Consider the following 13,206-nt stretch of genomic DNA (forward strand, 5'->3'; position numbering starts at 1 on the left):
ATTCTCATGGTCAAGTGTTGATTAATGTTGTTTGAGATGAACATGACATAACTCATATAATCCACGTTGATCTCAAATCACACTAAACAGTTTTAGACTTACATATGAAATAATATATGAAATTATTGCAAACCAACTTAACTCTTATTAATATACATGAAATAATATAAATATATATTTAGGGATTAAAATCACATTATGATATACAAGGGAATCCAATTGGTACGTCACAATTGAAATTGGGCTAAAATTAGACTTTTTTTTTTTACATGAAAGACTCAACTGATAAATTAAAATTTGGGAGACTAAAATTAGATAATTACATGAAGAATCATAAGTGCAAATAAATCTTTAATTTTTTAATCCTAAAAAAGTTTTTTTAAAATCAATAATATGAGATGTGCTTATGATTTTTTTGTTAAGTATAGATGTACTTATAGTTGGCTATTAATTAACTATTTATTATTATTTTTTTATCAACTAAAATTTTGATTAATTGATGTTAATTTTAAATTTTACATAACTTAATCTTATAATTTTATATTAAATTTTTATTTAATATATTGTATCACATTAAAAAAGTTATCTAATCATTACCAATTGAATAAATATTAAATTATTAAATCATCAATTAATACTTTTACCAATTTAATCACCAGTTAATTTTATAAACGTTCTAAAGAACATTAACTTTTCGTTATACTTTAATACTCTGACATTATAATGATATCATGTATATAAAATCCCATTGAATTGAACATTATCTGTTTATTACAGAAAGTAGATGCTGTCCATTTCTTTCCGGCCTCTCCATTTTTTCATTACTAAAGTTTTGGAGAAATAAATAAAATAGATCGACATAATACATATTAAATAGAAAATATCATTATTTATTTTTTCAAAATCATAAAAATGAAAGAAATGGAGAGAATTTTTTCCGTAGATACTATTATACAACAGATTTTAGTCAATTGCATAGTGTAAAATATGAAGCCAAACCAGATGGGGAGATGATAGGGCTCAATTGTTTTTTCCTATCTTGTATGCACTTTTGTTTCTTGTCCCCGAGATTTATTTTTTCTTTCTTTTCTTGTTTCATAATTAAATGCCTTGGATTCGATCTTGAACTTGTTCACCAACTTGCGTGAAGCTGTTTGGATGTGTTCCATTTGTGTAGAACATGGCCATAGACATCATAGAATACTATGTCAATTTCAGTTTCAGTGACCTTCACAGACATGACTCCTTGGCCATCGTAGTAGAACTTCATCTCTTCTGGCTTCCACCAGTTCACAACACCCCTCCACGCCTTTGACCCTCCCCCGCAAGTCAAAAATTGAATTGCACTGAAATTCAAGTACATATAATTTAATGGTTAGATATTACTCTAATTTTCACTACATATATATGTAACTAAGCATATACATACTCTTGAAAATAAACAAACCTGTCAAAACTACTTATGTGTTGTAGGCAGTGATCGTGTCCATTTATGTAAAGATCAATGTTGTTTGCCTGGAAATCAATAGAAACTTAAGTAACAGTTTGTGGAAGCTAGCATATATAACCTTAAAATATTCCCTGCTGCTCAGGAAAGAAAAATACAAAAGTTACCTCAAGAATTGGGAGAAGCTGCTTTACAAGCTCATCCGTATTACCGTGCACGCCGGCACTTCTAATTGTATGGTGACCCACCACAATCTTCCATTTTGCATTTGATTGTTGTAAAGCTAAATCCACATCCTATTTTAGTTAAGTGTACAATGATTAACCAATTTAATTAACATGGAATATATATATAGATGTAAAAGTTAACGGATATATATACAACGTACAAATGATTCATATATACGATTTTTTCTTTGTATGAATTTACATTTTATTTTATATATATTGTTTATTTTTGCTTATCATTAATTACATAATAAAAAAAAGATCGATTGCCTTCTTTTTTTTTCTCTTTTCAAATTTCATTTGCATTACCGTTATGGTATATATAGGCTATGATCAGTCAACTCATTAGGAGGAAGGTCTAAGGAATAACTTCACGGATAAAACACACATGAGACAAGACCCAAGAGGTTAGGTCTAATGCAGATGAAACTATAAAAGGATCTCCACTTCATGAATTAGGATAGTTTTACTCACACACACTTCAAAAATAAAAACACACATTTAAAGATGATTTTGACAGAAATTCACTCCTAACTTTCTCATTGCACCACCGTGCCAAGATCACACCCTTGCACTGGAGTTTGGATTCGATTACTCTTAAGCTCTTACGTACATCACATCATCATTACTATTTCGAGAAATGATAGCTAACCTTGAGTAGGTTGGAAATGTATTGTTTCCGGGGCAATATGCCACTCCAATCATAAACATGGTCCTTAGGTTCTATGAAGTATTTGTCCACAAACGGAGTAGTATCTACAAAGAAAAACTCTGCAACTTCTGAAACAAAGAATGTAAAAAGGCACTTGACTTCATGTTACTTGGATTTAATATTTTAAGCCTTATATAAATTGAAATTAAGAAGAAGAAAAAATAAAAGAGGTTGCTTTTCTCCTGCATTTACAATAAAAGATCTCAGGCAAAGCCATCTCTTGTCAAGATTTGTGAGGACAGGACTCAGCTGTGCCTCAACATTACCCCTATAGTCGTGGTTTCCCAAAACTGCAAAAATCAAAAATATTAAAATAAAAAATAAGACATTAATCTCATTTCTATCCACATTTACTTAAAAATATAAGGCTATGTTTGTGGTTTGAAAAATATTTTTGCAAATTTCAATACACAATTACAATTCTAATGCATAAAATGAAATAAGTTCTTCCAACTAAAATTTAAACATGCACTATTAAGCATTCCTTTCAGGCTTTCACAGATTGAAATTTAGAATTATGAAATAGAACTCTTACCACTGTACCATTGCTTTTGCAAGCTAGAAGCAGTGTAGATTTTGGTGAATGAGTCATCAAAGTCTGGATCATCTATGCCTGTCAAGCCACTGTCATAAAAATTGTCGCCGGTGGAAATCACAAAATCGATGTCCAATAGTTGTCCAATAACTCCCATCTAGAAAAAAAAATCATTTTTTGTAGAATAAATTATTGAACTGAGGCAAAAAGACACATGAGGAATTCACCATAGTTTGCTAGCAGACATAGAATTGGATTGGATTGGATTGTTGGTCCAAACAATTCTTAAAATTGGTTGCTCAAAATATTGGTCAAATTGGTAAAAAAAAAAAAAACTATCAAAATTTAATAAAAATTGGTTACAAAAACAATTATTTATATATAAATTTAGATAAACGCTAGCTATTTATTACGAATGGTTTTTCATCAAAATCACACGACTGTATTTTCAGTTAAAATTTCTTAATTTTTTCTAACTTATTAGTCAACGTTTTTTTTTAAAAATGTCAGCATTACACATCAATTTTCGTGGGCAATTGCTTCATATCACAATGACACAATTCGTAACAAATGACACCACTCAAGAATTTAATAGTATTCTATAAAAAAAATTATAAAATTATAAATAATTATTATAAAAATTAATAAAATTTATATATATATATATATATATATATTTATTTATGATTAAATAATAATGTATGTACTTGCTTTTTCAACACACTAATAAAGTAATAGGTTATACAACACACTAATAAAGCAATAGGTTATAATATTTGGACAATCTACAATTTTATCAAGTTTATTAACATTAACCATTTTTTTCTCTTTCTATTATATCCTATCGTATTACTTACAATATTTTTTTTTTCCTTCTCTCACAGCGTCATGCCAAAAATCATTTTCGTAAAATAATCAATGAGATATATAATACCGACCCAGATGTTTCGGTCTAAATAAGAACTAAACTACTAGCGCGTGCATGATTGGCCTAATATATCATAATTATTGTTTTTGGAGTCTCATTGCTGTATTAATTAATTAATGGATAAAAAGATTGTAAGGAATCAGTACACATGCAGTGACCACTTTGTGTCTTTCAATGATAAATTCACTGTAAATTATTAAGATTGCATTTGCATACACAGGCATGGAAAATGATTGTTACTTATACACTCCAATGGTGTAAGCACACCATGCCAGAAATAGGAGCAGAAAGTTGTGAAGACAGAAATGTAGTGAATTAATAAGAATACAAATACTATCATTGTTGCTGATCAGCAATATTAAGCGCACAACACTCATACACTAGTATATGCGTTGGTTGACGTGTAATTTCATGAGGAGTTATTAGGTTCTTCAAATCTTCCCAATAACAAAAAAAATTAACAACTAACCGTAATATTTGTAGATAAAATAAAATGTAATTTACCTGGAATGCAACTTTGGATTGGTTGTAAGCTCCTTTTCTTCCCCAATCTCCAATGACCAAGAAGCTAAGTGACCCATCTTGTTTAAGTGCTTGTTCAAACCGCTCAAGCACTGCCGAGGAAACAACCAAACACAGGGCTATGGTACCAATGAAAACAAGCTGCAGCCCCATATGTTGAGGTCAGAGAATTTGATGGAGAAAAAAGAAAGCTTTGTGTGTGGATTTTGATTGATTAGTATAGCAAGTGGCGACAACTTTATATATAATTATGTCTAGGAGGGTATTTTCAAACATCACTAACTGAGTGGTGTGTTATAAACGCAAATCATGTGACATGTGTACAACTGGAGAAGATCAGAAAAACAACATACGCATGCGCCATGGGGTCCATTTGTAAATGAGAAATCTAATCAGATCATTGCTACATATGTTTTTAATTTAATTTTAAGAGAGTTCTGTTCTTATCTAATTGTAGAAATGAACATCATGATTCATGCATTATTATTATTATAATATAAAATCAAGTTTTGAGATACATAATCGTAGTTGATTAAACAGCAAAATCTTTTTTAAGAAAATTAGTTATTTGATTATTTTTAATTTTTGTTACTAACAATATTTTTAGTAGATGAATTTATTTTAGATTTTTGGATTACTTTTTGTGAGTCTCATGCCACATGAGATGAAAAAGTTTTTGTTATTTTTTGTTTTAGTGTACAACTCAATTTGGGATTTGTACCCACAAAAATAGTTAGAGAGAGACAATATTAAAAAACATTATGTTTTAAAAAAAGAAGAATTTTTTTAAGAATTCTTTTCCTAGAATCGAACCTTGAATGTAAAAAATTATTTAACAAAAATAATAATAGATATGATAAATAAAATTTTTTGAATTCAAGATCATGTTAAAAATGCTCTAATAAAATGCGTATACACCGGTTAACAGTTACTGATTTCTTGAAATGTTCCCTTCACGTAAAGATGAGCATCAATTATTGATATTGATGGATAAAGTATACTTTTTAGATGATATGACGAATTAATTAATTATTATTTTTAACCAAAAGAAGTAGCGTTGTTCTTTCTTGGCAACAACGATTCCTTTTTGGCCTATGCTATTTGAAGTTCCGAACTCGAAGGTGGCATGTGGCTTTATCTGTTTGTTTAATTTATGAAGCATCTCTTCTTATCTAAACAACATTTCATGATTACAACTTCCACTTATGCTGCTCATCATCTTAATTATTTGCGTTATGGGCAGAACAGATCCTGTTGCTACCATGGATTGCAGACAAGTCCTACAGCTTCCTTTAAATTTTCTCCAACTTTGCTTGCCATTTCTCAGTTTTGAATCTCTTTTTAGTTTATGTTTTTACTAAGCATTTATAGTCCTTTAATTTTAATTTTTTGAAATTGTTGTAGTTCTACACCTACTGAATTAATTAATATTGTTCCAAGTCAACATAAACTAATTGTGAACAATCCAATATGCAAATAAATTGCTTAAGGGCAGCCCATTATGTTGACCAATACTAGTTTGGGTCGAGGAATTAATCATCCGACACTTTGATATTTAACCTGCACAATGCTCTCACCAAATGATTTCAACACCTACTGCTCATACACCCTTCACGTACACTTAGGGTTCTAAAATACTTAATACAGAATAGTTAAAAGGACTCACTTTGAGGATTGGCAAAGGGGACGAAAGAGAGATTTGTGGGTTATACTATAGGAAATGTGCATATAAAATATAGATAAAAAAATTATCATATATAAAAGAATAATTTTAACTAATTTGTAATTTTTATTCTATTTTAGTACAAGCATTCGGTATATGTTGACTTTTATAATAATTATTATAAAAGTTATGTTTTGAATAATTTTTAATTGATTGATAGTATAAAAATATATACACTCACAGAAAAATTTAACACTGGATAAAAATTATATTATTTGCATGTTATATGTATAAAAAAGAGTGAAACTTTGATAAACGGTTAATCTAAACATTTTCATTCTTATAGTTAACATAAAACACATTATATATATGATTTTTAAAGTAATTATTTTAAAAATGAATGATTTTTAAGTGTGTTCATTTATGGTTGATTGGGGGCATAAAAACTATCATAGTATTAGTATGTTTTAATTAAATTCATAAAAAATAATATATAATAATATTTAATAAATTTTTTAAAATCGTAAGTATTCGATTAGAAAATTTTAAATTATAAAAACCTAATAAAATGGTATAACTTACATATTAATTAATTGTTACAGTATTATTTTCTGCTGGATACAAGGGGCTAAAGCCCGAAAAACAAACAACTAGCTAATAGAAACAACATTGGAGTTGTCAGCTAACAAATCCATGGAAAGAATAGCAGGAGGAATGTCGTACAGGTCCACACCAAAGTCGTGGTTAATTCCAAGTTTTGCAAAATTATCAGTCACCATATGTTATAAATTCATATCTTATAAATTAGAATACATTTCATATAGTATTTTAGTAATTAGTTAAAAAAATATCTTTCAACTTTCTAAACTTACTCTTTTTTTTTAATCAATGAACGCATGAACCAATCGGTGCAAAATTATTTTAACTCAAGTTTAAATTCTAGGTATTCAAATGTGTTAAACTTACTTTTTTATGTTGTTTATGTATTTAAATTGTCTTAACTACTTATTCCTATCAATCTAACATTTTTATTTTTATTTTTAAATTAAATTATAATATTTAAAAAAATATCAATATTTATTTTGAATACGGTTACAAGACAATTGTGTATATTTATTTTGAGTAAAAAAAACCAATATAAGTTATTAAATAATTAACAATAAAATATAATTCTACGTGATTTTTCAAATGATTTTGTAATTGCTAATTAATTTTATTTTTAATTATCAATATCAATACATGATTATATATATATATATATATTACTATATTTTGGTTACATGATTATATATCATATGTTTTATCCTCTTTCCTATTTTGTTTTTCACTTTTTCGTGTTGGAGAAACAGGAGGAGATAATCTAATTTGTGCAGATAGTCAAGGCCATTCACTGCATAAAGCTGCAAACACCACTGACACACTGTCCTTATTCTATGAATACAAATTATTATTAATATATCCAAATATACTATAATTTTGATTATACTTAAACAATTTTTAATCATATTCAACAGTTTAAAAAAACTTTATTAAATTTTAAACTCAATTAGACAATTAATATATCTATTATTAAGACAGTATAGAAATAGAAATCTGGCTATAATTCTTGAATTCCACTATTCTGAGAAAAGATATGAAATATTAGATGCTGCTGTTGGTATTTTAAGCTTGGGGGAAAAAATTGTATATTCCGATTTCCTTCAAAGAACACAAAAGTCATTTGATCAGGTTTTGTTTCGTGAATTCGAAGAAATATTTTATATACAGCTCAATTACATTTTTAACATTTTGCATGTAAATGGGTGTAATAGGAGAGAAATTGGACATTGATTGTGTGATCTCAACGGGGGATAACTTCTACGACAATGGATTAACCGGAGTGTATGATCCATCCTTTGAAGAATCATTCACCAAAATCTACACGGCACCTAGCTTGCAGAAGAAATGGTACAACGGTAAGCAACATTAATTTTAAGTGGGACTTTATAATTGTAAAGATTATGATGGAAGCAAAATAATAAAAGAAAATTTAAAACAAAATCACAGATGTCTCTTTCTTAAAATTGATTAAAAATATAAGGTTTAAATACTTTTTTTAATTATCATAATTTAATTATAATTTTTTTTCATTGCAAAATAAATTTTGGTGATTTTAGTACTTATGAATTATGTTTTTTTTATTAAACCAGTTTAGATAACATTTTAAATTAAAGCATAACTTTATTCTGTATTTCATGTTTTGTTAAGGCATAAATAAAACTCTTAAGATTCAGCTATATAGATTGATTTTCTAAAAATAAAACTCCTAAGATTACGTTTAGACTAAACAAATTGATTTACATGATCACAGACTAGTACTACGGGATACTAATTACACATAATTGCACACAGATTTAGTTATCTCATCATGATCTCATTACCCCCCTCAAGTTGGAGCATGTAAATTACATATCTCCAACTTGCACATCAAAGAGGTGAACTGAGTGGACCAAAAGACTTAATAAAAATGTCAGCTAATTGTGCATGTGTAGGAATATAAGTAGGTGTAATATTGCCAGTGAGATACTCGCCGCAAATGAAGTGGCAGCCCACTTCGATGTACTTGGTACGCTCATGAAAAATTGGGTTCTTGACAATATGAAGTGTTGCTTGACTGTCACATAGGTTGAGAATGAGAGATACCAAGACTATGGAAAAGATCTTTTAGCCATTTCAATTCTCCTGTTACAACTGCCATGGATTGATACTCAGCCTCAGCAGAGGAGCGAGATATTGTTTGTTGTTTCTTAATTTTCCATGAAATTGGAGAAGATCCAAGTAAAACAAACCATCAGGTAAGGGACCTACAAGTTAAAGGACATTCAGCCCAATCAGAGTCACACCAACCAGATAGTTGCAGGTCATAATCCTTATGCAACAAAACACTCTGTCCTGGATTTCTTTTCAGGTATTGAACAACACGAAGAGTAGTCTCCCAATGGGCCTCTGCGCCTACATAAATTGAGACAACACATGCACACAATATAAAAGCTCAGGTCTGATAAAATAGAGGTAAATGAGATGACCTACTAACCGCCTATACTGATCAAGAGGAGGAAAAGGCAAGTCTGTTGCAAGTGTCAAACGATGATTTTGTTCAATTGGCACATTTGATGGCTTAGCTCCCAGAAGTCCAGTTTTGGCTATAATGTCCAAAGCATATTTGCGTTGACAAAGAAAGATACCCACGGAAGATCGTGCCACTTCAACACCCAAGAAATATTTGAGGATCCCCAAGTCTTTCATGTGAAAGCAATTGTGTAAGTAGGCTTTAAATTCGATGATAGCTTCATGATTATCACCCGAAATGATTAGGTCATAAACATACACCAACACTACAATATGTACCCCTGGTTTTTGCAAGACGAAAAGAGAATAATCAGAAAGAGATTGCTGAGATCCGTAATGTTTTAGTGCAGCAGATAACTTGGCAAACCAACAATGAGGTGCTTGTTTGAGTCCATATAAGGACCTGTTAAGTTTACACACCATGCCATATTGTTGAGGAAGAAAGCCAAGAGGTGGCTTCATGTACACAACTTCCTCAAGGTCCTCGTGTAAAAATGCATTGTGCACATTCATCTGATGTAATTCCCAGGCTCTTGTGGTTGCTACGGCTAACACTGTGTTTACCGTTACCATTTTTACAATGAGTGCAAAAGTCTTTGTGTAATCGATCCCCTCCTTTTGATGATTGCCAAGAATTACTAACTGTGCTTTGAACCATTCTACACTTCCATCAAATTTATGCTTTATTTTGTACACCCACTTGCAGCTAAGTGGTTTCTTTCCTGGAGGCAATTGTGTGACTGTCCAAGTTCCATTGGTCTCAAGTGCATATATCTCACTTTTCATTGCATCTCTCCACTGACTGTCTTTCACTGTGTTAGTATAAGTGACAAACTCCTTTTCATATAAAATGAATGCAAGAAAACACGATGTGCAAGAGAAAAATTGTCATAATTCACATAATCAATTATGGGATAGGGTGCACCTGAGTCTGCCTTTGGAGAGGGTGAACAGTTGGATGGGCTCAATCTTTTGGTGGTATTTGTCACATAATCTTGTGATCGAGTTGAAGGTTGTTTGGTTCTATGTCCTCTACCCAATAATGGCTTGGTTGGTGATATAAATGGAAACAATGTATCTTGTGTGTCCATATTTGGTAGAGTAACACCTTGTTCATCGAACCCCGCATCTGGCTCACCCCATCTATCATCCATTGTCATATCACCACTTTCTTCAATACCTCATTTGTGATTCATTTCTTCTACACCATCAGTCACATCATCAACAATTTCTTCACAGCTCCAATTTTTAGGAGGAACATCTTTTCTGGTAGTAACATCAATAGAAAAAGGATACTTGATCTTAATGAATTCAACATCTAGAGAGACAAAAATCTCTTTTGTTTCTAAGCCAACAACTTCCACCCTTTCTTGCCATATGGGTAGTCAATAAACACGCATTTCTTACTCCTACTTGCAAATTTATCATCATTCCTTCTTTGATTATGAGTGTAACATAAGGAACCAAATATTCTCAAATGTTCATATGCAGGTTGCTGCCCATGTAGCATCTCATATGGAGTTTTTCCATTCAAAATAGTGGAAGGAGTTCGATTGATCAAATATGCTGCAGTTAAAATACATTCCCCCCAGAACTTAATAGGAAGATTACCTTGAAATTGCAGTGCTCGAGCCACATTCAAAATATGTTTATGTTTTCATTCCACTCTCCCATTTTGTTGGGGTGTTCCGGTGCAAAATGTCTGAAAAATTATTCCATAATCAAGAAAATATCTTTTCATGCATGTAAATTCTGTCTCATTATCACTTTTGAATATTTTGACTTGTTTATGAAAACGCCTCTTAAGCAGAGCAAAAAAATTGTGAAACATTGTCGATACTTCTCGTTTATCAGCTAATAGGTATACCCATACAACACATGAATAATCATCAATTATTGTCAAAAAATAAAAAGCACCATAAGTAGAAGGAGTTTTATATGGTCCCCATAAATCACAATGAATTAATTCAAATGCATTACTGGCTTTATGTTCACTCAAAGAAAACTTCTCTTTAGTATGTTTGGCTCTAAAACATACTTCACATGTTTTATTGACTACATTGCTATCTTTGTGTTTTCTAACCTCAGGAATTAACTGGGTGATCTTTAAGGAAGGATGTCCCAACCGTTTGTGTCACAAGTCCATGGAATGCAAACCATCAGTTTTGTAAGCTTTCACATTTCAAACTCCTTTGAAGAAATAGAGCACATCCCTCTGTTCACCTGCTCCAATCAATGTCCTCGAAATACGATCCTGAACAACACATAACTTATTAGTGAATTGAACAACACATTTCAATTCTTCCATCATTTGTGAAATAGATATCAAATTGAAATTCAATTTAGGCACATAGAGAACATTAGTAAGTTTTAAGCCTCCATCTCGCACCACACTTCCTTCTTTAATCGTTGTTGTATGTTGTCCATTAGGAAGTCCAACTAGACAACTTTGAATATCTCATAGTTCATCCATATGATTCAGGTTTACAGTCATGTGGTTAGAAGCCCCCATGTCAATTGTTCATATATTGATATCATGTTCACTTGTCATCTTGTCATTAGAGTTTGTTTTCTGAGCATTTAATAATTCTACTAGTGTCTGCCACTGCTTTATAGTAAGCCCAATCAAACCTGAACTGTCTCCTTCTGAGATCCTGATGTCTGCACTTGTTCCACCATTGTGCACAACATTTGCACGCTCTGTTCTTCCTTTTCGTCGTCCAATTCCCGGGTTGTCGTTGGAATTCAATTCATACGGTGATGAAGTCTTCTTCACAATCTTATGTTCTTCTTGTTTATGAGACTCATTCTTAGGACCCTCCTTTTCATGATGACTAATTGCCACTAAATTTCAAACAAAACCTGTTGACTCTGATATCGTAAAAGATTCTATAACAAAATAATTTTATTTTGTATTTGATACTTTGCTAAGGCATAAATATATATAAGAGAGTTACAATAAAATCTCATAAAATTCAGCTATACAGATTGACTCTCCAAATAAAACTCTCTCAAGATTACATCTAGACTAAACAAAATTATTTACATGATCACATGCTAATAATACGGGATACTAATTGCACATAATTGTACACAGATTCTATTATTTCATCGTGATCTCATTATAAATAATTAAAAAATAAAACAAATATAATTTAAAAGAACTAAAATTAATTTTTTACAAGGATGAAATTAAAGTAAGAAAAAGAAGACTTTAAATTACATGAATTAAAAAATTATTTAAGCAAAAAATATAATTCATTATATTTTTTTAAACTCTTGGTTTTGTGAAGTTTTGGGAAATCATGACTACAGGGAAAATGCCAAGGCACAAATAAGCCCTGTCCTTAGATAGAGACAATAGATGCGTGTGTTTCAGATCATATACCGTCAATTCAGATAAATGAGGTAATTAATTATCAAACCCCTTAAATGAAAGTAAATAAATAAATCAAATCCTTCAAATGGAAATTTTATAATATTAATGTTTTTTTTAAATTTCTGATTAACGTCCATCTCAAAGTGGAATGGTGTTAAAGATATATAAAAAAAAAAGAGATAAAAAAATTATATATGTGATAAGTGATTGATAAAGAACAAAGAAATTGATAAGAAAAAGGATGGATATTTATAATTTTTTTTTCGTAATTTTCAGTCATCTATCAGAAGAAAAATTGTTATTCATTTTCGTAATTTTCAGTCATCTATTAGAATTTCAATTACCTAATACAGTTTTGTATTTTGACATATCCGTTTCTATTGATATACTTTTGCTTTATTTGGTGGCAGAAAATGTAGACTTCCTTTTGGTAGACACAACTCCTTTTGTTGATAAATACTTCATTGAGAATAAAGTCCATAGCTACGATTGTAGAGGCATACTACCCACGAAGCGTTACATTTCTAACCTTCTCAAGGTAATTTTATTATGAATTAAAAATAATAATTAATATATATAATTTCATAACAAACATTTAAATGTGAAGAAAGATAAGCCCTCGTATATTTGATATCCACTTTTATCATATATATAGATGTAGATAATTCCATATATATATTTATTT

The 13,206-nt window shown here is 30.3% G+C and overlaps 1 protein-coding gene across 3 annotated transcripts; it reads right to left on the reverse strand.

The window, feature by feature from the left end:
- Positions 1–734: 734 nt before the first annotated feature.
- Positions 735–4,606, reverse strand: LOC114422862 (purple acid phosphatase 8-like). 3 transcript variants are annotated; one of them, XM_028389410.1, is made up of 7 exons: positions 4,354–4,606; positions 2,922–3,078; positions 2,653–2,676; positions 2,327–2,454; positions 1,615–1,743; positions 1,448–1,515; positions 735–1,346 (listed from the first exon to the last, which is right to left on the reverse strand). In XM_028389410.1, exons 1-7 carry the CDS (start codon positions 4,522–4,524, stop codon positions 1,133–1,135), a joined length of 891 nt encoding a protein of 296 aa, XP_028245211.1. In that variant the 5' UTR covers positions 4,525–4,606; the 3' UTR covers positions 735–1,132. The 3 variants fall into 3 exon arrangements, with proteins under 3 accessions (XP_028245211.1, XP_028245212.1, XP_028245210.1); XM_028389411.1 differs by having other exon boundaries at positions 2,327–2,479; positions 2,579–2,676; XM_028389409.1 differs by having other exon boundaries at positions 2,569–2,676.
- Between the last annotated feature and the right edge of the window lie 8,600 nt (positions 4,607–13,206).

This window comes from Glycine soja, chromosome 8 (genome assembly GCF_004193775.1).
Source record: "Glycine soja cultivar W05 chromosome 8, ASM419377v2, whole genome shotgun sequence".
NCBI lineage: Eukaryota > Viridiplantae > Streptophyta > Magnoliopsida > Fabales > Fabaceae > Glycine > Glycine soja.